Here is a 27,087-nt window from a genome sequence, read left to right as displayed (position 1 = left end):
TTTTGTCTCTGTCTAGTGGTAAAAAAAAAGGTGCAACCAGACAACAGCTTTGCGCCTAACAACCACCAGATGGCAGAAAAAGACATCTTCGTAGTATTGCAAAGCCCGTTCAGGGGAATTCACAAGCGACACCAGCCACTGTTTTTAACTGAAGACCAAATAAAGAGAAAGCGTTTTTGCTGCTGTCGAACACATCTGTGCAACGTAAGAAGTAGTAAAACAGTATGAAACCAAAATAAAAAATGAAATAACTACATAACAAGATAAAACATGTTATTTTAATGACATTGTACTGTGAAACACGAAACTAATTCACTAGAATCCCATGGTGTCACTTTATTTCATTACGACATGTCATCTATCATTATTATCTATTATCGCCATAGGATTAAATCTTTAGAGAGGACTTTTCTCCAAATTCCAACAAGCCTGCCCACGATAGTTGTTTATGGTATATGTAGTTCTTCACATGCATCGTTTTAGAGACTAACATATCGAGAACTCCAGCTAGAAAACTACAAATTCAAGATGGCTGCAGGGGCAGAGAGGTCAAGGGTAGGGTGGGGCTTTCGTTCTCTGCTTAGTTTCAGTGTTAAATGCGTTCAGCAGTAGCAGGTGGGCAGAGTTGAAGTAATGAGAGGCTACAGAGTTGCTGTGAAGAGGATTTTCATATTTTAAGTGTTAAAAGAGCACAGGCGGATATAATGTAGCTATGGCTAGTGTTATGTGACTGTATATTTATATATTCAATCCTTTTATTTTGGGTGTAGTCACAGTAATACTTAGAAAAACTTCAGCTGCTTATTTTATTTTGTAATGGGTGGTCAGCCTCCACACGCTTGTTTAGCGTGAATGAAATTAGCGACAGCAAAAGGTGAACTCCTTTTCATTCACAAAGCTGTTTTTTTAAGGGAGCTACATTTCGGGGAAGAAACATGGCTTTAGCGAAATTCAGCAAAATATTGCGACTCTCAAGTTTAGACAGAAAGAAACAGAAGCAGTATGAACACGTACACCGGGACTTAAACCCCAATGACATTTGGGAGATTATTGGAGAGCTGGGAGATGGAGCATTTGGGAAAGTTTACAAGGTAAGTTTTAGGTAAGCGCTCTGGGCTTCTTTTTCATTTCATTTAGTATTTGTAGATGTTTATAAATAAGGAAGCGAAAACAGATGCATTGTATTATTGACACGAGTTTGGACAGTTACTGGTTACAGTAATAGCATTTGACGTGTGGGGATAAAGTCGTGAGTGTTGTAGTTACAGTACCAGTGTTATGCCAAAGACTCGTGCAACAAGCCGGCAAAAGTCAGGGCAGAGCCTGTCATAAACCTGTTGACATGTACCAGGAAAGTTTGAGCATATTTTACGAATGTATCATCAAACTCAAATAAAGTCTGAGCAAGTCCCGTTCATAAAGTAAGCTTTTGTTTTAGTAAATTTGCTATTGGTTACATTTGTTTTACACTGCCGCTCAATTTTAAGGAAGAGAGTTGTGCAACCTGGTGCATACTGAATGCTTTCGTGTTCCCACATCCTTGTTCTTACTTTCACGACGTTCCTCTACGCTATAACTCAACGTTCGTAGATTTCAACAGAACTTTATTTTGTGTGCATTAAATAGAAAAATAGATAACGCATTTCAACATATTTTTGTAAATGAGGGTGACCCTTGTTTGGTTGGAGGCGCTTCATAGAAGTTTAGCATTTCCGTTTCTGATTTTAGTTGATTTTTGCTGGCTTCATTTTATTCGATGTCAGAAGGGTTTAGTGGTCTGCTCACTATCTGCCCGTTTTTATCACTGACATCGCAGAACAATTTTTTTTTTTATCATGCTCTTAAAATGGGTAATTTGCATATCTAAAACAGCTTTTATAACCGTCACTGCGGACTGTCCTTTTGTGTAATTGGCCAATGAACACCTTCATTAGTCAAGGTTAATGTGATCTTTAAGCACTTAAAAGGCTACCTAAAAAGCTGACAGATTGGATATCTCCAAGATCAGGTTTGGATTTTAGTCCAGTTCCACTTCTGGTTTCACAGTCCCTAATTAGCCTTAATCATAGACCTTCTGATGCTAACATCAGGAATTGCAAGTTTAGTGCAAAGCAGGCTGTGTAAAACCAGTTCTGTATTCTGTCTTAAACCCTATTGGTTAAGCTTATACTTATTTTGCCTCACAAGAGTAAACTTGTTTTATTGTCATGTCATTATAGTGTTTTTTTTTCTATTTTACATAGAAGAAAACAATGAAAAGAGCAAATGACACCATGGAAAATGATGCATGCCATAACACAGATGCGTAACCAGCACTGTATCATGCTGCGTTACTAAGGTTTTGGAAATGTGATGGTTGAGCCATAGAGATCACCGCTGCCCTCCTTTCATGTGATTCTTAGTCTTGAGAGTATGTTTCTGGTGCCTTTACTCTGATTGCTCATAGACTGATCACAGTCTGTTGCTAAAGTAGGAGGAAGAGCAGACCACAGCCTAATGAATGTTTGGAGGAAGATGGTGCCTCTGTAGGAGTGGCTGTGTGTTTTTCAGATGCTGCTGATGTCATATTTGCTGGTGGAATGTCTGTAGAATTCTAGGGCACTGCTTTTGAAACACTCCAGATCTGTGGAAGGCAGGTCAGAGTGAGAGATGTTAAATTTTGATGTGGGGCTATAATTGTGCTGTTAATAGCACCTTTATGACACTAATGTTATGGCACTAAACATTGTTTAGGTTAATATATAACATGCAAGGCAGTTTCTATTCCAATATTTCCTCTGTTTTTAAGTAGTACCTACTGTTGAACTTCACAGGCCAGTTTTGGGTGGAGAAAAGGCAATGACCAGTTAGCTTCCTGCTTAATTCTTATTTTCCCTTTTTTAATGTTAACATGGTCATGATTTGTGGATCTTAAGATTAAAAACGGAGTGCATTACAACAGTAGAGGTAGTAGCTAAAGAGCAAATTTAAAGTTCTCTTTGGTGTGCAATTTAAGTTCAATCATAGGTTCATGCAGTTAACAGGTTTCAAATACAGGATGGCTAAGATTGGAATATGCTGCTAGTTGTTTGTGTCCAATAGTATGTATATATATATTTTTAATGTGACCTTGTATCTCTTAGCAGCCAGTACAGTTCTTTGCTACTGTATAGCACTTATTTCTGGACAGCTTGTCACAAGAATATGGGGAGACAGTGACACTTTACAGTATTTAAAGTACACCAGAAAACAAGATAGATCAGTGTCTGGATGTTTTTGGTCCTATTAACGTTACTATATTTTATTTTTAAAGTACCATTATAGCCTGCAGTTATTCGTTAGCCTGATTAGTTTAAAACAAACCAAATAGATCATCTCCCATGCTAGAAGTGTTTGATTTTATGCATGTGAGGATGGGCTGAGTATTAAATCCGGTGAGTTTTTCAGAACATTTCAGTAAAAATTCCCAGTAAAGAGTTGTCAGTTGGTGGGGAAATAAACCATGTTGGTTTAATCTGTGTGAGCAGAGTATATAAGCAGGCCTGTAATGGTTTTAACCAACTGTACAGTAGTACTCATACAAATTTATTTATTATTTCCACAGTAAATGATACTTTGAAATGTTTGATAATAAGAAGTTACTGAAACAAAACTTGTAGGTTCCTAATCTCCGTTTCCCAGATGGACATGTGCGGTCTTCGATAAACTCTCTTGACGGTGGGTGTGAGCAGGATGTGAGTTCTCTACAAGATCTCATGTGGCTCTGCATGTAAACCCAAACCTTAGGGAGACCTGTTGATAAGCCTTTAACTTGGAAGGCAGGCACTTAAATTCACTGTTTCCTGGCAGGATGCTTCTGTAGCTGTTGTGTCCTTTGGGGTGGTGATTTTGAACATGTGTTTATGCCCTTTATTGAGGATGCAGCATGTTTTTACAGAGGTCATCAGACTTTCTGCAGGGGAGGTTCAATTGAAGTTAAAAAATATATATCTGCAAGTCGGGCTGTAGGCTTTTTGAAGTCTGAAAACAAATTGAATACGCCTGTTTCACCATAAGCTACAGTATCTCCTAACAAGGAAGGATGTGGGGGGATGGTGACAGCACACAGAAAATAGTCTACACAGAGTATTTAAATGAAGATAAAAACTATTTAATCGTTTCTGTTTAACTATGTGCTTGAGATTATAATTGTCACTCAGTGAACCTCTGGTCTGGTACTGTATCTGGTCTCTAGTTCACTTGTGTCTAAAGATTGTGCATGTGAGTGGCATTTAAAGGGTGAATCTTGTTTTACGGGTGGGGTGTAATTATGGGGAAATGAAAATACCAATCTTTTAAAAGGCAAAAAGCAGGCTAATCAGATGTTAATGTTACAGTAAGCAGATAGAGCTAGCAGAAGCCCTTGGGCTTGAGTAGTCTCACTGTACTGCTGATATTATCAGGGGTATTTTCTAGGAAGTGATCCCTGAGCTCAGAGGCAAAAGTACTCCGAGATCTCTCCAGCATCTGGATCCTGGGTTTGGGTAGAGCTGAAGCTGTCACCTTAATGGACTCTGGCAGAAACATAGTATATTCTTGAATAGGGCTGAGATTTCTCTGGGATTGATAAATAAGCATTTAGATTTTTTCAATAGCCTGTTCTATCCTTTTCTTTAGTTCTTTCACGTTCAACCTGAAGGATGTTTTTGGACCATTTCTTGTTGGCTAGGGTACTTAGAAAGACCTACTGTACACTGCAGTTATGCTGTAGATGTACTGTAGGAGAACAGTGGACCCTTTAGAGCAAGAAGGGAAGTTGTACTGCAACAGGCAAATACATTTTATATTTCTTTAATGAGATCAGTATAAAGAATATAGGGCTTAGAATTGGTACATTAGCCATTAATGGAAAATTTGTTCAAAAACACAGAAACCGCAGTTCCAGTTCCATATTAATGGTCATATTATAATAAGAACATATTCCAAAACATCTCTGTAAAGCCACACTGACCATCTCAAAAACTGCGTGGCCCCCTGAGTCACAGAAGTTGCTTTTTGCTGGTACCACATGCGATATGTTCTGACATCATGCAGTGTACTTTTTAGCCAAACTAAAACTGCTACCTATAGTTGCACACATCTACACATATAATAAGATTCTGACAGGTAGTGCAGTTAGTCAAAATTATGGATGTGGTTATATTGCTATAATTTCTTTGTTTCCCCACAGGTGCTTGGCTATGGTAGGCATATGGGTTTTTCTTCAGCGTGATGTTGGAAGCAAGTTTATCAACCATTGTGAAAAATGCAAACAATGTGGTCAGGTGCTGAAATAAAAGCGTTTACCTGCAGTGATGCAAACAGGATAAGCAAAATACGTCTGTGGGCCTACCACTCTCCAATCGCCAATACTTAGTTTTTTCTGAATGCGCAATGCGTAAGCTGTCTCTTCGATAAGTGTGGACTCTTTAAGAATTAAATTCCATCACTGCATGTACTGTATATTAATGTAAAGTTGGTGATTGGATGCTATCCTGCTATTCATGGGATTTGCAGGAACTGGAAAGCTTTCAAGTATGGTTCTTGATAAGGGTAATGTAGCTTTTTGGATACTGTGAAACTACAAAAAATTAATATGGGGAAATGTACTACATGTATTGGAACTGTTTTTACAGTCTTGCTTTTGACCTTTTGGTTTAAGAGGGGGGTAACTCCCAGTGACTCTTCTGGCAAAGCCTAAAACAACAGTATTGATTTTGCTGGCAGGTGTAGCAATCCTGTTTGTGCGCAATATTTCACAAAGTTTCCCATGGCATATTCCTGGTTCATATACTCAATTGAAAGTATATTCTTAAGTGTCTATGAGCCTTGGCAGAATAATATGATTTATGTGCTTTAATGTTTGTGATGACGATTTGAGTCTGCTTTTGTTTCTGAAGGAAGAAGAGGTTCCTTGCAGTCAGTCCTTTTCATTGTTTTTTGTATTGGCATCCTGTGGCCTTTGCTTTGGAGAATCAATCTGAGCAGGACATCACAGTTCTGTATTTTTCAGCTGTCACTTATATAGATTACATGGTTTATTTTAGACATTGTTCAGGCCTTGCTTCTCAATGCTTTTCATTCTGAAATTTTGTAAAAGGGGTTCCATTATTTTAAGTGACTAGAGGTTCTTTTAAAGTTGATTATACATTATTCACATTTTTAACTTCCAGACATACAGACAAAACTGATACCTGCTTACATTTTCAGAAGAAAATAATGATTTAAGAAAATATTTATAGGAGAAAATCTGTACTCCTTATTTTGATTCTGTACAGTGTCAACGGAGTGGTAAAAGTACTTGGAACAATGCTTTTCATCTAAACAGTAGAGGTTTCGACTCCATAGGTCAGCTGCACAGGCACAAAGTTGTTCTTTCCTGAAATAAAGCCTATTCCCACAGAGAACTAGAGGAAAATAACAAATAAAAAATATCCTTTTCCACTTCTCACACCATTTTTTACATGAAAAGTGCCTTTAACAATTTTAATAGTCATTTTGTTATGGTGTTTTTGTGAATGGGAGATGACACCATTGAGCTTTCCTTTATGGCAAGAGTGCATTCTTTCTCCAAAACTAAAGAGAAACCCTGGATGAACAGAGGTTACAGCTTGTCATGGACTCTATCTTTGCTCTAAAGAGGTCTAATGTAATAACTTTCTGTAGATGTGTGCCAGTAACTGAAAACCGAGCCGATTGAATGTTGTATTATGTTGCATTTTAGCACTAGAGATGGTGTTGTGAGTGTGTATGCTTTCACGCATGGGAGAAGGGGGTTATAAGCTTGATTAAGTCTGGAAGGTTTGTACAGCTGCAGCAGAATTACTGTAGTTATGAAAGGGGTATTGAAGTGTATTTTGTACAGCTTCATAATTCTCTACAGTGAGAGTCCTTGCATTAAGGCTCTACAGATTCTGTGAGGTTAAGTGTTTAGTGTGATGCGTAGGAGAGCTACTGATTGCTCCATGTGGTGTGTACTGTACAGTTAAATGTTGAGGAAGAACGTCACAGGGCAAAATAAAAATAGGTGAAGCAGAGCTTTGCATGTGACATTGCATGACCGTGTTTTATGTGCTCACACATGCTTTCTGGGGATTTCCAGGTCTTCAGAGAGCCTTGATGTTGTTGTACTGTCTAAGCTACGCACCTTAATAGACTTAGCGATAATCAAATGCATAACCTCCTATATTTAAAAGAACTGGTTAAACTACAGTTTTTTTCCTCATTGGCACAATAGGAATTTTCACTAGTACACGTGTGACATTTATTGAAACATTTTCTTCAGATCGTGCCATTACAAATATGGCAAATGTGGAAAAAATAAAGCTAATGTAGACAAAAGCTTGCAAAAAATGTTTTCATGCTAGAATTCTTAGATCAACAATGATTTAAGCTATTTAAATGTCTGTAAAGGTTTTGATAAAGTTTAAACTTAAAACTATATAATATAGTGTATTGATATGAGTTGAGAACTGCTTAACAGCTTGTCATCTTAAGGGGTACAATCTTGAATTGAACTGATGTAAGACTTCAGCAAAACCTTAATCATAGAAGGGTAGACACTTGGCAAATGGTTTCATTATACATGAAGTCATATGGATGATTCTGCACTATAGGAAGTTATACATGAAAGTGATTTGTGTGTTTATGTCCTCATCAAGACAGGCATTGTAGGAAGCAATAAAAGGAGCAAACAGAATACTTAGGTTTACAGAAAAATGTTTAAATAAAAGAAAGTTAGAGTACCTTTAAATTGCATAAGAATTCATTAAGCATTGTGTTCTGTTTTTGGTTACCATGCCACCAAAAGGTTGATAAACCCTTAAGAGTTCAAACAATAGTGTCAAGAATAATTCCTGTTCTCAAGACATTGTCGCATACAGAAAGGTTAAAGGCACTAATGTATGGCTCTTCAGTCTAGAACAAAAAAGATAAAAATAGGCCTCTTTGATTATATTTAGTGTATAAAATCCTAAGAGTTCTACATGCAGTTAATCAAGGGTGAAATAAGGGCACAGGGTCACAACTCAAAACTAAAAAGGAATCTGTTTATGATGGAGAACAGGAAATGCTTACAGAAATTGTTGTGGGCATCTAGAGTAGGCTTCCCAGACAGGTGATTGAAGCCCAGTCTCAGTTTTAAGAAGCCACTAGACAGTTTTAAGCTCAATTGGCTGCTAAATGAAATGAAGAAAATGGGAGCAATGGCTTCCATTCTGGATGTGTTTGTGCTCTTATGTTAAGGAGGGTACTATACTACAGCAGGTTTTCTCCATGACTGTGGGTGTGTGGACTGATTCTCATTTACTGTAAAAGTGGGTGTCGGCATTGATTCGTTTATCAAAATAACTCAATCTGAGTCACCTTTCCTCCCTAGGAATTATACATTATACTTCTCTTCCAATCATTTGCTATTACATTTAGTGTAATATTCAAAATATTCAGGAAGTCTTACGCACACTAAGCGCTCATTCCAAGACTCAGATGACAGGGGATTGGAGTGAAATAGTGCAGAAATGTTTGCACTATTTGACCACTGTTTATGCACTGGACAATAACATACTGCACGCCATTATTTAATTTTTTGTAGGAGATTGGTGGTTCATTGTGGCCTAGACCACGCATTCCTGAAACATTTCTTACCTGTAAAACTTAGAAGGGCGAATCTGTCTTCTTCAGTGACTTCTGTTTGTCAGAATCGTGCAAAACTATGTTGGGTAGTGTATGATATTCCATTCTATCCTGTCTTAAAACTCATTTGCTTTTTTGTACATAGACAGCTCTGGTTTTGAGAGTTTTGTCTTTTTCTGGTAATCTTAGGTCATATAAAGATGTTTGTCTGGGGGACTTGTTGAAGGTTCCTGACTGGGTGTGGAGTTTCCTTTTTGTGATATTTTCTAAATGTAGCCCAGCAGGAAGCTGACTGCTTGTTATTTTGCACCTCATGCATTCTGGTTTTACAGCTATGTGTTTACTTGGTTTTATTGTGTTTATCTTTGTATGAGGAAAATGTAACCTGAAAACCTGACAGAAACCTAAAATACAGTTGAGTTTCTTAACTTTTGTACCTCTTTAATTTAGATGTAGTTAGTATGTTCCTTGTTGTATCAAAGCTAACTTACATGACTGTGACCTTAGTTTAGTAAAGTTAGGTTTTAATTTTTAAAAAAATATTTTTGACTCAATTTTTTTCTGTATTTAACTTTAAAAACAGAAGAGATATTGTAACTGGGTGGCTGTGAAAACTGTAATTTCCTCGTAAACTAACCACAAACCCCAGCCCCACCTATAGAACTGTGGCATGTTTCAGGCGGACATGATCTGAATGATGTAGTCTACTAAGGTGTGCGATGAAACAACATCAGTAATGAATAAACTTTTTGTAACTAAGTGAAGGAGTCGAACACTAGACACTCACTCTGTACAATTCCCTGCAATTGGTTTTTATTTTTCCATCTTGCAGCATGTTATCTCTGTCATCTTATGACCTTTGTGTTATATAGGGCTTTGGTCGGTGCAGGTTGAAGTATGATTATTAACCTCTTTGGTGTGTAGCCATGTTAAAATTCTGAGGCACTCAGGTTATGTGAAAGACCACAGTATATTAGGGATTTCAGAAGGGCTTCTCATTGACAGTCTTGCTGTTTATACTGTGTATGTGCCGTTTGTGTGAACCTCTGAAAGGGTCTAAAATACACACTGGTTTTTCACAGCAATGTAAGAAAAAAGTGCGATAACACCACAGTGGAAAAGAACATGCGCATTACATTACAATTTGAGTATGTGCAATTCTCAAATTTGGACTTAACTGCCAGGTCTAGGTGGACATATAAATTACTTACTATGTTACTTTTGTGACAAAGCTGTAATTATCAACCACTGTAAAAACAATACAAGCATTAGCACTTGTTCTGCTATGTTACATCTGGATGTTGTCACAGATTCTGAAGTATAATTGCTTAAATTGTGACTTTTACTAAAGTATGGGGTACAGTACATGTTTAAATATATATTTCAGAAAATTTGATGATTGACACAAAATAGATGTGTTCTAATGAACATATTAGAAGTTACTTTAAAAATGTATTATTTTGTGTTAGTTCATAATGTATTGATAAATATTTTTCATATTTTGCAGGCAAGAAACAAAGACAATGGTGTACTAGCTGCTGCAAAGGTGATTGAGACAAAGAGTGAAGAAGAGCTGGAAGACTACATGGTGGAAATTGATATTTTGGCTTCCTGTGATCATCATTACATTGTCAAGCTGCTTGACGCCTTTTACTTTGAGAACAAGCTGTGGGTAAGACTGCTCTCTTGATCTGTTATGGCACATGTGAAATCAACCATAAGATTATACTACAGACTTTGCTAGTTTGCAGCAGGGTCCTCGTCAGTTTCTTGTGGGCTATGATTCAGTACAGTATGTTGTTCAGTCTTTTAGGCTCTGTTTAGGACATTGTAAGATAATTTTAAGCTAAAAACATAGGAAAAGGGCTAAATGTGATGGGGAATTTGATCTTGTGGTTATGAATATTTAGTAAAAACAATGCAATGGACTTATGGTGTAATGAAATGGCTCAAAAGCCAGTAAACATAAATATTTGCCCATCATCTTGATCTTATAAGCAATGTCTGGAGTTATTGTAGACATTGTCAGTTGAAAGCCAAAGAACCTTTGATGTAAGTTGGAGATTACCACAAAAGCAGCAGAACATATACTGTACTATGCTATATTAGATAAGATCACTTTATTGGCCATATACATGTAGCTTGTGGTACAAATGAACTCCATGTCAAATCGTTGTTAATCAATTAATATGAACCATTTTTTTAATGTGTCAGAGTTCAACAAGATGAAGTCAAATTACTTAAGTCAAATCTACTTAAGATTTTCCCTCAGCTCCAAATAATATAAATGCTTTATGTTACTGATGGTAATCCTCCTGTGGAAAAGAGAAACATGCACACAGTTTGCACGGGTTGCACAAAAATCCCTTTATTGATGATGATGATGATTTATTAAATGAATAGAGAGAATTTAGAAGAAAATGAGTCTGTCATTGAGAGAAGGGGAAAGGTGTGATCCTTTGCTTACTGCCCTGTCTTTCTCACACCTGAAGAAGGCTCCATAACTGGAACTTTTTCTTTCTTCTCTTGTTAGCATGGAATGTACATTTTAAGAGCCAGTCACATTTTCTCTTGAGTGTTTTAACATTTGTAGCAATATTTACACAAGTAATCTTTTCATGCTCAGTGTGGCCCTGAAAAATATCCAAAACGGTAAATAAAAAAAGACTAACATTAACATTGATACTGTATTTGTTAACAGAAAAGGTCAATTTTGGCTGTCTCTTAATGCAAGTTAATTGCACCACTGTAAGCAATATACGCTTCAGAAAATGTGTAGTCTGTGTGAGTCTGAAACAGATCTCAAATACAGGTGAAAGTTTGGTGTAAAGCGCGAAACAAATTCTTTGCATTTTTTTCACTTGACCTTCATGTACGGTACATGTGTTCAAACTATGAAATGTTGTTTAATATTTACTGTGTGCCAGAAAACCAGCTTAGCTGTGAAAAACTTACTCTTTTCAGTCTCTACTCTAGCTGGAAAAATGTAATGAAAGGCCTCACTGTAGTTTTATTTTTGGACTTCATGTTAAGTTTCTAAACTGAGCAACTAACAAGTATATGCAACTGTTTAATTAGATTCTACTGGTAGCACTAATACAGAGAGTCTTTAAAGGCTTCGCCAAGAATTTCTTAAATTGCAGAGTGTGAAAGGTAAATTTGCTCATTCCAGAAACTGTACAAAAAAGCAGCTTTTAGTAATGTTTTCCTTGGATAATTTGCAACTGGTATAAATAAACCTGCAGATTTTAAATTTATTCCTGAAAAGCCAGATTTGTGTTTAAGAGGTGAAGACAGCATTTTGGGGGCCTTCAGCTGGCAAGGCTTTGGATGAAATCTTTTATGAAAAGGTTTAGGAATCTTTTGTTTGGAGAAAAATAGACGCCTACGTGTTTTACATATAGAGAAAGAAAGACTATGGCTGTTGAAAATGTATTGCATCTCCAAAACATTGTGAAATTTGATTGGATTAGAAGATGTTTTGTTTAACTGTAAGAACCATTTTGCACCTTTCCTGCATGTTATCTTTAATACACTGCCACCCTTTGCTTTTTCTGCTACTGTGAATGGTTCATTGTATTCCTGCTACATTTATCTGATAGTGTACTGTACAGTATCATGAGCCTTAATTTAGCAGGTGTTGATGGGGAGTTATTATAACCTAATAAGTGGAGTTTGTCTATATGTCAGCGCAATTATGGTCTATCCATAGAAATTGAATTGAGTTTTTCCACATTACACTGAATGTTTTACCAGGGTTTGTGTTGATATTTCATGAACACAGGAAACGGAGAACTGCATTTCACCAAAATTCTCTTACAAAAATCAGCAGTGGTGGTGCATTCTTAAACCCACACATGCAATGAAGAGATCTTTTGTTCTTCCATGAAACCAATATTCCGATGAACAGAATCAAAGCTTAACATCAGGCTTCAAAACGCTCCTTGGTGTTGCTGCTTTATGATGTTGACATTGCCTAAATTATTTTTTTCATACCAGTGAATGAACTAATACTGTAATACTTGTTGCTAAAATAACAACTTTTCTTGATGTTTGACCTTTGTGCATTGTACACTGTGTTCGTTTGACATGTATAAATTTTGAATTATACTACAGTATGCCCACCTTTCATCCTTAGGCATTTGTTTTGAAGAAATTCTAAATGAGCAATTTCCAGAGTACTTCGATTTTTTTTTTTTTAGCCTCACAGAAGCAGTGTAGAATAACCTCACTGGGTCCTAAGATGCACTGTTTTTATTAGCATTCCAGTCATGAAGCTGACGTCAAAATCAGTTCAGTCAGTAGGTTTATCAGCTTCCAAAAAATGGGATGCCATACATCAATGCTTTATTTTAATTTGCAGAAAAATTCCCCAAAGCTTACAAACCCTAAATTTCTCCTTTTGATATGGAATGGATTGTTCAAATTGCAATATAAAATATTTTAAATGTGAGTTTTTGTTTGTCATTGTAAATTTGTAGATATGAATATATCTGTATATAATCAAAATGTTTGAGAACATAACCTTGATAAAGGTAGGAGTTGCTCTTTGGGGAATGTGCAAAAATTTTGTTAGGCAATGTGGAATAGTGCGTGGATTATTACTTTTTACAAGGTTTGCAAGGTTTTGATCATTTTAACGCAATTTCATTTTTGATCTTTTTCATGATGAAAAGTGGAAGTCGCTGGTGTCCCCATTCATTAATATATAAGAAATGACGCAATATTTTAGCAAAGTACCAGAAACAATCATAGAAGTTGGTTTTGATGTAAAATAATGATGGATTTTTTTTTTAGGAAAAACCTTTCATTTCCATTTTAGGGAATGGTTGAACATTCATCGAATTAATGGCAGGCACAAATTTAAATTTAAAAGAACAGCTTGGGAAATAGTGACGTGTAAACAAATATGAAGAAATCCAATTCTGCTTTACTAATAGTATAGTTTGAAGGCGTATCTGAAATGTTGCTATTGATGACCCATGTATACATCTGTCTTGGGTAAAAAAGTTTTAGGAGGCCCCATTCTGCCATACATTTTTAAAATTATCACTACTAAGTATTGGTGACGGGTATTTTCTAGTATGACAAGCACTAGATGCCTCTTTTCCCATTGGCACCTAGTAGTAGTATGTAGTCTGTTTTAATGAGTGGCTGGTTACTGGGCATATACAGAAGAAACTACTGTACTGTATAATGTATGGTATATAACAAGGTTGCTTTCATTCTTCTGCTTTCCTCTTGTTGTTTCTGATCTGATGTACACAAACCTTGCACAACATGGTGCACAAAGGATGACAAAATATACCAAGTGACCACATACTGTTTTTCACAGATTGCAACAGAAATGAAGGATTTCACAAGTTAATGTTTTTTCCTTGATTTATGCCGGTAATATCCTTCTCTTACAAACGGTTTTACTCAATTAATAAGGGATCGGTTTTTATTTACCCATGTTGGTTTCTTAACATCTTGGATGTTAACTGCATAACCCTCTGTCAGTGAAGTGTGAAAAATGTAAAATATTTAAATAAGTTAATCTATAATTAATATACCTTTTTGTCTTCAACAAAAGGTTGGTTAGAATGGCAGTTAGAACATATGGTGTATTGAAAGTATGATGAATTACTTTTCATACCTTTTCAATCTTGCATATTCGAGCTCTTTGTTTCCAACATAGATGATTAATTCTATTGTTTAACTTGGGGATGGTTTGGGCGACAGCTTTATTGTAGGATATTAAACTTTTCTCAATGGCCTTGAAATTATGAAATTGTCTACTTATTTAACTCCTCTCTGCCTTTTTGCAATTGATTGTCATTGTTTCATTCTTCCTCTAAAAATAATTACTAATAAATAACCATGATTCTTCTAGTTTAACATTTTCAGTGATAAACTCAGAATATGCCCTTACTAATCCATTTACAGAATTTGTGTTAAAGATGTCTGTTGCTTAAGATTAATACCACTGTGCTACTATGCTGTAGATGTGTTAATGAAACCTTAGGATCTTACTTTTTTTAACCAAACCGTGAAGATGAAGTATATCTCATGCAAAATACAGAATTTCGGAAAGAAACATCTTTATTCAGTGATTCATCTGATCGAATTAAAATGAAAACCCAATATACTGTATACCAAGTTCTTAATGACCAGTTTGTCTAGTTTTCACATTGGACAGTTTTATCCTGAATTACATACTGGCCTTAGGCAGTGTTTATGTGGAGTTTGCATGTTCGTCTCTGGTGTGGAAAGCAGGAGAATTTTTTTTAGTTTTCTTAAATAGCTCAATAATTTTAGGCCGTCGAAAGTGACTTGTACTTCCTAGTAAAAATTGGCATCTGTTGTTCTTTCACGTCTTTAAGCACAGGGAGGGGAAGTATTTTATCTGCATGTGTACCTCAGTGATGAAGCCTGCTGAGTTGAAGCATCTTGTTTTACTTGCCACACTGCATTTTTTTAATGGAAGTGAGACCTGTAGAAGTATTGAATGGCTAGCACGTCTGTAATGTTTAAAGAATGTTTTTAAAGTGTATACAATCATGTGTTCTAAATGCCTGTCCAGCAACCTGTGGACATACCACAGGCGGACTTGTTAAATGAAATGAACAGTGAGCATTAACAAAAGCACTACCATTACCTTGCCTTCATTAAATTGTTCTGGCACTTTTGTACAGTTCTTGATCACATTGTTGTATTTGTCTTTTTAAATAGTGATTATTGCTTATGACTGCCAGTCAAAACAATTGATTTGTGAACCAAATATAACCGCAAGATTCTTTTCCGTTTAAACTTGTCAATTATGACAAATGGGACAGTAGAGAAGATTTTCAAAGTTTGTATTTTATTTAGTAGTACTGTACAAGAATAAATTATATTCACATGGTCTCTCCTCAGGCTTGCAGTTACTCATTTCACAATGTTTGTTTTAACTGATTAGTATTTAAAATCAAAACTAATGCAACGAAGACAGGAGCAAAGAACCCAACCCCCCATCAATCTATGCATAGTATGCAGGATACTTATTGCTACTGTTTGCATGTTATAAATGCACTTATGAGTTGTACTGAGAACCTTTGTTTTATAGTGCGTTGCATGTTATATACTTAAAATGTGCTGAAACAGCTTAATTTATTTTAAGTTTAGAACTTGTCGGTGATAAAATCAAACTAAACGTTATAAAACATCCAGGGTATACGATGTGTGTGTCTCTAGACACACAGCACAGTTTAAAGGTTCATGCTTGAAATTTGGAGCTTGGTTACATTACAAAGGTGAGTAGGAACAAATAAAACCCTATGACCTAGCCATATTACATCTAATTCGTTAAAGACCATTTCTGCAAGCCCTTTGTCTGACTCCTGTATGTTCTGTGATCTAACCCATCCCCAACCACCACAAGCAGAGTAAATATTTTGTCTCAGCTGAATTTAAACATCCTTTCTGTACTGGACTCTTTTCAAAATGTTTAATGACTTTGATTCAGTAAAATACTAAAACAGGGTCTTTTTAAAATACTAATTAGCAAAAAGGACCACCCATTAGCTACGCAGGGCCCTAAACAAGTGCCTTCTGTGGGCACTAACATCTTGTGACCTCATCAGTAACTGCTGTGTGGGAGCAAGTGATTTCTGCATTTCCTTGTGTGCAAAGTTATGATTTACTGTATAAAGTTTTAGATTTTTTTTCTCCCTTAGCCTTTTCTGCACTTGAAGTTAAGGACAAAATATCATGTTTAAGCCCCTATGTTGATGAAATCTGTACCACACTTTCTCCAGAAAGGTCTTGACAACAGACCAAAGTTTTGAGGACAGATATAATGCTAGCACCTTCATTATGGAATAAAAGTGTAAAGGGATTATAAGTGAACTTTTTCATTGGGTGTATTCTGAAGACAATTCTTCAATGTTTACCCTGCTACACGATGGACAGTCATTTAAATATTTCTTACCAACATAACAGAAACAGGGTTTAAGTTCTCTTGTGGAGACAAATGGCTCGCAGCCTAAACATTTAGGAAATGATACAACAAGGTTCCACAGAAAGGAAGTTGGCTTCTGCTTTGCAAATTATGCTGCTATCACTCTGAACAACATTGTGTTACGTGCATGCAAATTTGCATCAGTTTGTTTACATACTGGGATTCCCCTCTTGTTTTATTTCTTGGAGTGGGAGGAGGAGGATAGCACTATCAAAACTATTGTAGATAACGGCCCACATTATGTAGTCAGGTTTAAATGCCTGTGGTTAACTTGGATTTTTGTTTGCTTAGCTTCATCAGTGAACACCTTATCGTTGATTATATTGACTTAATAGTATAGGTGATCTTGCAACAGTACAGTATGTATTGAAGGGATTTATGTTGTCACAATGAGAAGTGTGGTTCTGTTGGAACTAGATTATCGTCAACAGAAGATTACTAAAAGGTTACTACCATGTGGCAGGTCTTTGCAGGGTATTAATTACTATTCTGATGGCGTTTGACCACATGTAACAGAACAAAATAACTAGGAGGTTCAAGAACCCTACTAGAACTGTCAATGGAGTCTGTAGCTCCACCACTGAAACCCAGTTACACTTTGGCCATGCAATTCCAAACCTGCAAACTAGTAGTATTCTGACTTGGAGAATCCTGGTTACAGTTGGCTAGTGATATGACCCAAGCTCAAACTCATGATGTCTGGACAGTAGAGTGTAGCCTGTGTTTAGAGCTAGCACTTTTACAGTTTGTGCTACTTTTTGAGACTCGAGCTCTTCAAAACTGCATAAACCTGCACGTTTCTGGTCCCGGAGTCTTTTTTAAAACTGCTTTCCCAAGGTTGTGTTTGGGGGGGTGAAATTGACATGTTGATCTTTTCAGGGTCTTGCAAAAACTTTGAGTTTGTTCCCCTTTAATAATGCATTGCTTTTCCTTGTTGCATTTGGCCTCCAGTAATAATAATGTTCTAGCCTTTTATGGTGTAACTGAAGCTCCAAGTTTCAGGTTTTCTAGGGTTTGAGAAGTTAGAAAACGTAAAGAATTTCTGGTGACATGCCAGGGTCTTAATGAACAGGAAGTTGAGATTGGGATTCTTTTGGTGTAAAGTTTTCATACATATCAGTTTTCATCTTCACTGAGATGTTTTGTTTATAGATTTTGGCAGGGTATGAAATGTTGCCTGACATTACTTTATCACATAGAGCACATTTAATTTTATTCTGTTAGGTTCTATTATGTTGATGGTTGCTTAAATGTACAGACCTTTACAGTATTTCATTTCTATAAATTTATGTAGCTAAAGAATAGAACAAGATTCTTTTCTTACAACACTTGGACTAAGGGGACTACTTAGTTTTCTGCAGTAGCTGGAATTGACGTTTTTAAGGGCTCCTTTTAAACGGGTCTTTGGCGTTCTCAAATAAATCAGTGCCAAGTCCTTTGGTTCTCCTCTGTATACCTCTTAGAATTCCAGAATGGAGTCTTTTTGTATTTTGCACCACAGGGAGGCTTTTCAAGTTTGAACAACTGTGTACAATATCGAAAGCAATGAGAACTTGATTTTAATTCTGGGATGTCGGGTTCAATACTAGCCTTTGAGATCCTGACAAGGTAGTTTAACTGGAATTATTTTATGATTTTTTTTTTCTTTGAGGTTTAACAGTGTCAAATTCAAGTAAGATTCTCCTTGGCAGTTAAAGGTAACGTCTGCTTATTGTGAATGCTGCTCTCGTGAGCTCAATTCCCACAGATGTTTAAACTTTTCTCCTGAGTTTTCATATTCTTTCTTACTGAAGAAAAGTTACAGCACAAACTTTAATCCTGGGTTGCTTAACTTAACATCCCAAATTATCTTGTTTTGTATATATAGCTGACATGCGTACCATGGTATGTACCATGATTTGAAGTGTGCATTTGCTCATTGATCTGAGGATCTCTTGAATTTATTTTACGAGTCTGTGGTATCAGCTTCAACAATGTGGATGGACAAGTTGTTTCACAGTTAACTTGATATACATGTACAGCAGGATCCAAAATGAGTTCTAAAAGTTGTAGCAAATGAATAATTGCTTTTTTAGGTTGTCAAATACTGCGTTCCAACTTCTAGTGAAATCATAAAATTTACTTTGTGTACATTTTTCAGTGTACTTCATGTTCTTGTGAGGCTGCAAACAAAATTTCAGCTACTCAAGTCCTGTTTTTGTTTTTCTGTAGATCATGATTGAATTCTGCCCTGGAGGAGCAGTAGATGCCACCATGCTAGGTAAGGAGAACAAGTTGGACTTCCCTTCCATGTTATAGCATTTTCTTGCCTTTTGCCTGTTATTGTCAGTTGTAGTTTATTTCCTTATGTCTTTGGATGTTTTGGATATGAAAGTTTCTCCTTTTTTGATATTATGACATTTACTGTCCTGTAGGCGTTATCGATAATTACATAGCAATGCCATTTCTGAAGAGATCATTTTTAGTTCCAAATGATGTAATGTGTAATGTATCTGCTTTTGTTGGAGACAATTGCCTAGGGACTCCAAGATAGCTATATTAAGATAATTCCCACAGTTTTGTTAAGGGCTGTTTCTTCACATGTGAATTATATTCCAAATATGCCTCCTGGATTAGTTTTATGTTCAATGATAAGATTTTCTTTTCAATAATATGACGTTTTTCATTTGCATTTTCTGCCCATGCCCATGTCGGTACCTACATTTTGGAAGTCCAAAGCCAAAGATTCAATCTGCTAAAACACTAAAATGATACTAAATTTAAGTACTATTGTACCTGAAAACCACATTAATGTTTTATATTTAGATGTTTCACATCCATTGATTGAAAAAGCACTTATTCAGTGCATTATTTTCAAAAGTGTTTGTCAATCTGTCAGTTTCTGTAACTGTTCCATAGTTTAGAGCGTTTGTGCCACATTAACATGAACTGTACCATCACTTTGACATACAGTGGTGGAAAGCTAATTTATTTTGTAATTGTACTTAGGGGTAACCGAATATAAATATAAAAAAAATTGTCGTAATGTTTTTAATTTTCAATCAGCTGGTGTTCTTTTTCTGACATTAAAAAATTATTGGTAGAGAAAAAAGGTGGCCATTCAGCCCTTTTTGTTCACAAGAATATTATTAAACTATCTTATTGAATCAGGAATGTAATCTGACGTTTCTGGTTCTTCTGGTTTGCATATGTTTATTTGAACTCTTTTGTCCCGCAGAACTGGACAGAGGCTTGACAGAACCACAGATACAGGTCATCTGTCGTCAGATGTTGGAAGCCCTGGACTACCTGCACAGCATGAAGATAATCCACAGGGACCTGAAAGCTGGGAACATTTTACTCACACTGGAAGGGGACATCAAACTTGGTGAGTGCAACTTCGTTAAATTGAGTTTTCTTAAAATGTAAATCTCTCTTGATTTACTACATACCACTGTGATACTGTATATATGCGGTACAATATTTTGTATTTTTATGATCAAATTCTGTTAACTGGTAAAAATAATCAAATTGTTATTATAGATACTCTTTTAAACATTTTTGAAGAATACTTATTCTGACAACTGTGTACAAAAACTGAAGTCATTTGTCTTTTATATTCACACTATATATCCTTGGTCTATCCAGAACACATGAAATTGAACATTTCTCTTAACCCTTTCAAAATACAGCACTTAATCAGACATTTATTCTCATTTAATAGCTTTTCAAAATGTTGTTATGAGTAGTAGTGTGGAGTGCATTTAGTCATTTTCTTTACATCATAGAAAAGATATGATGTAAGATACTTCATAGACTAAATTGGTTTATTATAACTTGGTAACTTGGGGGATTGTTTTTGCATATGTGCATTTGATATTCCATGGACCTTTATAAAACCTGTATATAAATGCATTCATTCTTATGCTCTGCATATCTGTTATAATGTCGCTGTACTACGACTCTATTGTGTTCTATTCCATCATATGAGCATAGTTTGTTTCTTGCCTCATTGCACACCTCTATTGTTAAACCATTGCTAACTTACCATAAAACTGAACAAAAAAGTCAAATGTATTTTCTGAATAGATTACAGAATAAATGCTTGTTGCAAAAAAGATCTAAAGAGACGTTTTATTTTGCCTTCTCCAACATTGTCTGGGGATTTAGTTTTTGCATTACCAGTTGTGCCATTCCTGATCAACCTTTTGCTGGTTTTGGAATACCAGGTTGAATTAAAGATAGCCTTTTTTATTTGGGGTTTGTGTGTCTGTGAAAAATGCACCTTCACTTGGAGACATTACACCTTTTGACCACAAACCCTGACATTAACTTGGTTAAGAAGATACTGATGAGACAAGTGTCACTAAGAAAATGCATTTTCACTACTGTATAATTACAGTATTTTTATTGTACTTAAATTAGCATGCCTTTATACTTCTTAGGCTGTCATGTTTAATTTTGATATACTGTACAGAGTACAATTATATATTTGATTTCTTTGAAGAAATGATTAGATTGTTTATAAGAACAGTTGTAAAATGAATATTGTAAATGACAAAATAAATCTACTCTATGTAAGGTAAAATGTAATTGCAGCTATCCTTTACTGTTTACAGTATCATCAGGGTGTATCCTTGAATATGCAGCACACTGTGCATAAGGTTAAGACTTAAGTTGGGATAATATCCCTTGTATGAAGCATAACAGGTTATAAATTAACTTTTTTGATGTGTTCTTATCACTGCAGCGGACTTTGGTGTGTCAGCAAAAAACACCAAAACCCTTCAAAGAAGAGATTCGTTTATCGGGACACCCTACTGGTTAGTAAAATGTCATATACAGTATGAAACCTTGAAATACTGGGTGAAGTACAGTTTGGAAAGGCTTCACTCTGAGGTCTAAATTTCCTCTAGATTTTACATTCAGAATTGTATTGTTGAAGTTCTTGCAAGAATATTGATTGTGATTTTTCTTTTCCTGGATCCTTCATTCATATTGTATTGTATTATAACAAGCCTAAATCGTTCATGTGGACATCTTAAATTCTTACTCCTTCTTCCTGAGGAGAAGAGCACTGATAGTACTAAATGCATTACTTAGAAATGAACTTCTGAAAGGCAGATTAATCATCAACCAGAGGCAGCTAAGGCTGTTCTAAATACCACATAAAATGTCTCTTAGCTGTTTAGTAATACCCACATCCTGTTCTACAACATCCCATTACAGCAAATCTGTTGAGACTGGGAGTGCAAGAATTACCATTGGTTTTTCTCAAAATAAAACATTTGTCTCCTGATGAGTGGGAAAATGTATCATTTTGCTTAACTAGTGGTCCAAAAAAGATAGTACTCTAGAGTTGACATTGACTGACTGGTAATTGAAAGCTCAGACTACAAATTTTGTCAGATTATGTAATGGAAATTGGTTTTGTTTTGTTTCCCCTTTTTTTAAAAGGGGTGAAAATGGAAAATTCCCCCTTCTTACTTATAATGCTTTATTCTTTCCATATGTGTAGTCTGAGATTTGAATGCAATGGTGTGAAATCAATTTTTTCAATATTGCCCATGTCATTTGGGATGTTTAAGACGTGGCTGCAGCTGCTGACTCCTCCTAAACTGCTCATCGCACACACCCACCTATCAGAACCCTTCACCTGCACTGTTCATATCTCTCAATGTCACTGCAGGCATGTATTGTAGGTAACTGCGAATTCACAGGAGCTGGAGTTTTACTAAAAGCGTAAAAGTCATTGGCCAGCTTGCTTGTAGAAGCTACTGTAACTCTGGCCAGAGCTTTTCTCTATATCTGACAGAAAAGACAACGTGCACTGCTACTCCTCCTCTGAATCTGGTCAGCTATGCATTTCAGTGTTGCCCATCTTAATATTCCTTAGCTTTGACTTGTTGAACTGCTTTCTTATTGTTTCATGGAGCTCATAACATTGTACATGCCTGTAGTGCAATATCTATCTTTCCACTTTTATTCCATTTTTTATAACTGTTTGCTTCGGGGTAATGCAATAACGAGCTAAACCAGAGTCACAGTTCTAAGTGCCTTGCACGCTAGCATTGTCTAAATGCAGATTTTGCAGAAAGTTGTTTCTGAATGTCATCTGTCACCTCTGAAGGTCACTGGAAGGCAAAGTGAAGACTCCTTGTTGTAAATTCTGACTGCAAACAAGAAGTGGTTTGGTTGTCAAAAAAATTGTCAAGTTATGACTTGTTAGTTTATCCCAGAATTTTGTGGTTACAGCAAATTTAAATTTTTTCAATGACTTTTTTTTTGTCTCTGAAGGATGGCACCAGAGGTGGTGATGTGTGAGACCATGAAGGATGCCCCTTATGATTACAAGGCTGACATCTGGTCCCTTGGAATCACGCTGATCGAGGTGGCGCAGATTGAACCTCCTCACCATGAGCTGAACCCCATGAGGGTCCTTCTGAAAATTGCAAAGTCTGATCCTCCCACTTTAGAGCAGCCAGCCAAGTGGTGAGTCCTGCAAATTCAGTGCAAATCGCCAGGCAAGCTAGTGAAAAGCAGACAGCAGTCCTTCTGCCAGGAGACGGTGTTGGCAATGGAAGACTAGCAATGATACGTTTAGAAGACGCATCCTTTATACAGTACCAAACAACTGTGGTCATTCTAATTTGTTTAGTTGAAAGATTTCATTGATTACCTCATCTACAGTTAAATCACTATACAACAACTTCAGTCTGGCATAAATATATTTGAGCTACAGGTGCCTGGAGAAATGGTTTAATTTTTTTATTTTTTTAATAAAATACAATGTATCTATGGCTAGTTATGTTCTTGTCAGGAGACTTACTGTAGCTGTTTTATAGGTATCTATTTTTTATTTTAAAATATCATCCTTACTGTGCCTTTAACAAGACCAGGTGGTACACTGTTCTATACCCTGATGAGAATTCTGTTATTCTACTGTATATCAAAGGTCAGCAGAGTTCAAGGATTTTCTGAAGAAGTCATTGGATAAGAACCCTGAAACTCGTCCAACTGCAGTACAGCTCCTGGAGGTAAATTTTGTATTTCTGCACATCAGTTTATGTAATCTATACATTTATAAATAATTTTGTTAAAACATCCATTATGCAGCAGCTGTTTAAACAACCATTATTGGCTCAGTATCACGTTGTATGTTCCAGGTAGATGACAGGTGACAGTATTGCAGCGGTGAATTTAAGAATATCTGTTTATTATCATTTGTAGAGCATCTAAGATTTTACAGATACAGAGCAGATACTCATTGAACTAGTGTTTGGCTTGAGTTGGACCTTTTCACTTTTCTAGGTTAATTGTTTCTGCATAGTGCTAATGTATTATGCATTATTTTGTCAGATTAGTGCCATTATTTGTTAAAGATAAGTTTATAGTTTTTGTTTCGATATTTGCAGTGTATATATTGATGTTCCACGCTTGTGCAGGTTTCAGAATGTGTGCGTCTTCCTGTTTTGGGCTCCATGGGCTATAACTGCTACATGAAAGGTTCAGAGTGTGCTGACATGGTGCTTTATTTTACAGCATTTGGATGAGATCCAACATGTTTAATTGGCTGTAGTGATAGTAAATACATTGAAGTACTGCAGGCAGCATGCATGGGAAAAACTGTGGGCACTGTGCTGATTCCAGCAGGATTTCCTGAAGGCAGCTGTAATATAGCAGCACAGGCTCAAAAGAAATTTGGAATTGGAAGGATTTTAAGAGTAGCCTTTGATATGACCTGTTAACTGCATCAGACATCAAGGTTTCAGTTAATATCTACGTTAGGTCTTTAAGGGATGGTGGCCTGATGATCTGGGTAATGCTCTGCACAGCAGCTATGGTTTTGTGCTGGGGGAAGGGAAAAATGTGGTTGAAAGTAAACTACTTTAGGTAAACTGTCAAAAGAAGTGCGTTTAAAAATTAGTTTCAGTTTAATCTCACCAGCCCTTAAAGTTTGTTAATAAATGTTAAATGTATAATTATACATTTTAAAAAATGTTCACAGTGGAACCCAAGAACACAATCAGCTCTGTTTATTTTCTTTGGATATTAATAGTGTTGGCAATCTTCCCAGGTATTTATTAATATAGCTTAATATTTAATAAAATGAATCAATTTATCCATAAATGTGTTTTAAGCAGTGATATGTCACAGAAACTGGTGGAAAAAATCTCAGATGTATTAATCTCACATGTGGGTGCCATAACTGCCTGCATAAGTATTGACACCCCCTGTCTAAAATTAGCTGAGTCTCCCAAAATTTTGGTTCATTAGATTTAAAAAGTTATATTTGATAAGTATAGGTCAAAAATGAAAAACTGTACATTCATTGTTGGCACTGATTTCCATGAAAGTGTTAACTTTTTTAGTTACAATATGAATCTTTAACAATCTTCATTTGAGCAAACCTACAGTTGTCATTTTCATTTGACTTTAGATTTGGAATTTTCAAGTGTTACTCATGCTAGGATAGAGAAATTAACCAAGACAGTTATTCAGATGTTGCTATATAATCTTATTCTTAAATACCCTAATAACTGCTGTTTGCTGATGTTTACCTTAATAAGCGGTACTTTGTGTACGCTAAATACATTTACAAATGTAAAAAAATTCTATGTAAAGGCATAATTTTAATGTCGATACAATGTTATTGTATAGCATCCTCACATACACAGAAAAAAGAGCGCTTACATTATATGCTTATATATCCGTATAGGAAAAAACTGTCAAAGTTCTAAATATTTTATTTGCCATGTTTCACCAATTTTTGAAATTGTGTGCAAAATCATGGTTTAGATAATATATTTTGCCATTATGATGTTTTCACAGTTGAAACAGATGCTTTCTGAAATATATATTGTACAGAATATTTGAAGGTAGGGAAAAATGAAATTTTTACTTTTTTTTTATACCTTTCACAGCACCCCTTTGTGAGCAAAGTGAAGTCGAACCGACCTCTCCGGGAGCTGGTTGCAGAAGCGAAAGCTGAAGTCATGGAGGAAATAGAGGACAACAGAGAGGAAGATGAAGACTCCTCAGAACTCACAAGCGTATGTTTTGACCCTTTGCTGCCGTAACGTGTGGGAGGAAAGCTTCCCAAAGATAATAAACTCACAGTGGTGATTAACTCCAAGCTTCATGGCGAATGTCAGGCGAAACAAAACAGCTATGCTCAATATTCCCTTTCATCAAGTCTAAAGACAATTGCTCTCGTACTCCAACTTCCATATGCAGCAAGATGTAAAAGTACAAGCAAAAATTTAGGTTTTGTGCCAATCGATTTCAACAGAGCCAAATAGTTTTCCAATATTTTTTTTATGTTGGTACAAAATAAAAGATCCTCTATTTCTTCACTTAAAAGGTTAAATTTGTATTGGGCACTGGAAGTTCAAGTATATGAAATGTCTGGACAAAACAAAATTTCTGTCTTCCTGCTTAGAAGGCGTTCCTGACTTAAGGTTACAGCAACATCTCATCTTTTTGTGACCATTTATGCAGCCACCTACATATCCTGTCTTCAGGATATTTTTTTTTGAAATTGCTAAATGGATAATTTTGAAATTGCCACAGACTTTCAAAATGGACTGTAGTCGTGCCTTTCTTGTTTTGTAATGAATTTTACAACTTCCTTACTTTTCCCTTTTTCTTCCTATGTGAGTACCAGTGTACTTCACTAGTTGTATGGCCAAAACAGATGACCCTTTAAGCAGTGTTGTTCAGTGTATTGTTCTTGTGTCACTGACATCAGCAGTACTTTATATATCCGGGTAGAATGTTCTAAACAACCACAGTGCCTTATCAAAGGAGAAAGTTTTAAGAATAGCATCAATAAAATTAAAAATATTCTAGGTATAGACTGTGTGGATTAACTCAGGTGGGTTAGCACATTGTGCTTGTAGGTAATTAAACTGCCAGGCAGTTTCTTGGGATTTTATTGTTTGCAAATTGTGTGTGCTGCTGAGTGAAGCTCAGTATGGGGCTGGCTGCACAAATTCATCACGGCATAGATGCTGATATAGCATAGAAGCTAGAGCAAACACAGCTGCCTTGAGACTTTACCTATTGCTGACTGACATTCAGGTATAACAGATCTGATTACTATGCAGTTGGAGATGAGGCACTGCATTAGATATTTTCCTAGATGGAAACCATTCCGATTATCAGCTGAACATCTATCCACCAAAGCCTTTTTTTGGTATAGCTGTTTAGTAAGACAATGACAAGTTGATGTTATGTTCTGAATCTGCACTGGCATATGTACTGTATGTAGTATGTTGACTTATAAAAAATTATCAAAATTACCTAATTAGTAGGTAGTAAAGAATATTTGCTTAGAACCAAGAACTCCGTTATGTCTGAAATTCTAAATTACTAGCAAGCTCTCTGGTAAAATAAAATGTCCAATGCCCTTCTGCTTCTGCCTGCTGTTTGCATACATATGATGTCACACAAATGGAGTGATTTGGACAGGTCCCTGCCTGCCAGCCTGTAGTCGT

General features: G+C 36.0%; 1 protein-coding gene across 2 annotated transcripts in view; it reads left to right on the top strand.

Moving 5' to 3' along the window:
• Nucleotides 1-604: 604 nt before the first annotated feature.
• stk10 (serine/threonine kinase 10) overlaps nt 605-27,087 on the top strand; it is a 37,889-nt gene continuing 11,406 nt past the window's right edge. The window contains exons 1-8 of one of the 2 annotated variants that reach the window (XM_006631878.3): nt 605-1,091; nt 10,136-10,300; nt 18,821-18,869; nt 19,827-19,976; nt 21,339-21,411; nt 22,886-23,080; nt 23,544-23,625; nt 25,513-25,641. In XM_006631878.3, the coding sequence (XP_006631941.1) occupies nt 936-1,091; nt 10,136-10,300; nt 18,821-18,869; nt 19,827-19,976; nt 21,339-21,411; nt 22,886-23,080; nt 23,544-23,625; nt 25,513-25,641 (999 nt within the window). In that variant the 5' untranslated portion in view covers nt 605-935. Of the gene's footprint in view, nt 1,103-10,135; nt 10,301-18,820; nt 18,870-19,826; nt 19,977-21,338; nt 21,412-22,885; nt 23,081-23,543; nt 23,626-25,512; nt 25,642-27,087 lie in introns of both variants that reach the window. The other variant, XM_015349581.2, reaches the window with a different exon arrangement.

Source organism: Lepisosteus oculatus, chromosome 11 (genome assembly GCF_040954835.1).
Source record: "Lepisosteus oculatus isolate fLepOcu1 chromosome 11, fLepOcu1.hap2, whole genome shotgun sequence".
NCBI classification, from domain to species: domain Eukaryota; kingdom Metazoa; phylum Chordata; class Actinopteri; order Semionotiformes; family Lepisosteidae; genus Lepisosteus; species Lepisosteus oculatus.
This window is presented reverse-complemented; position numbering and strand designations above follow the sequence as displayed.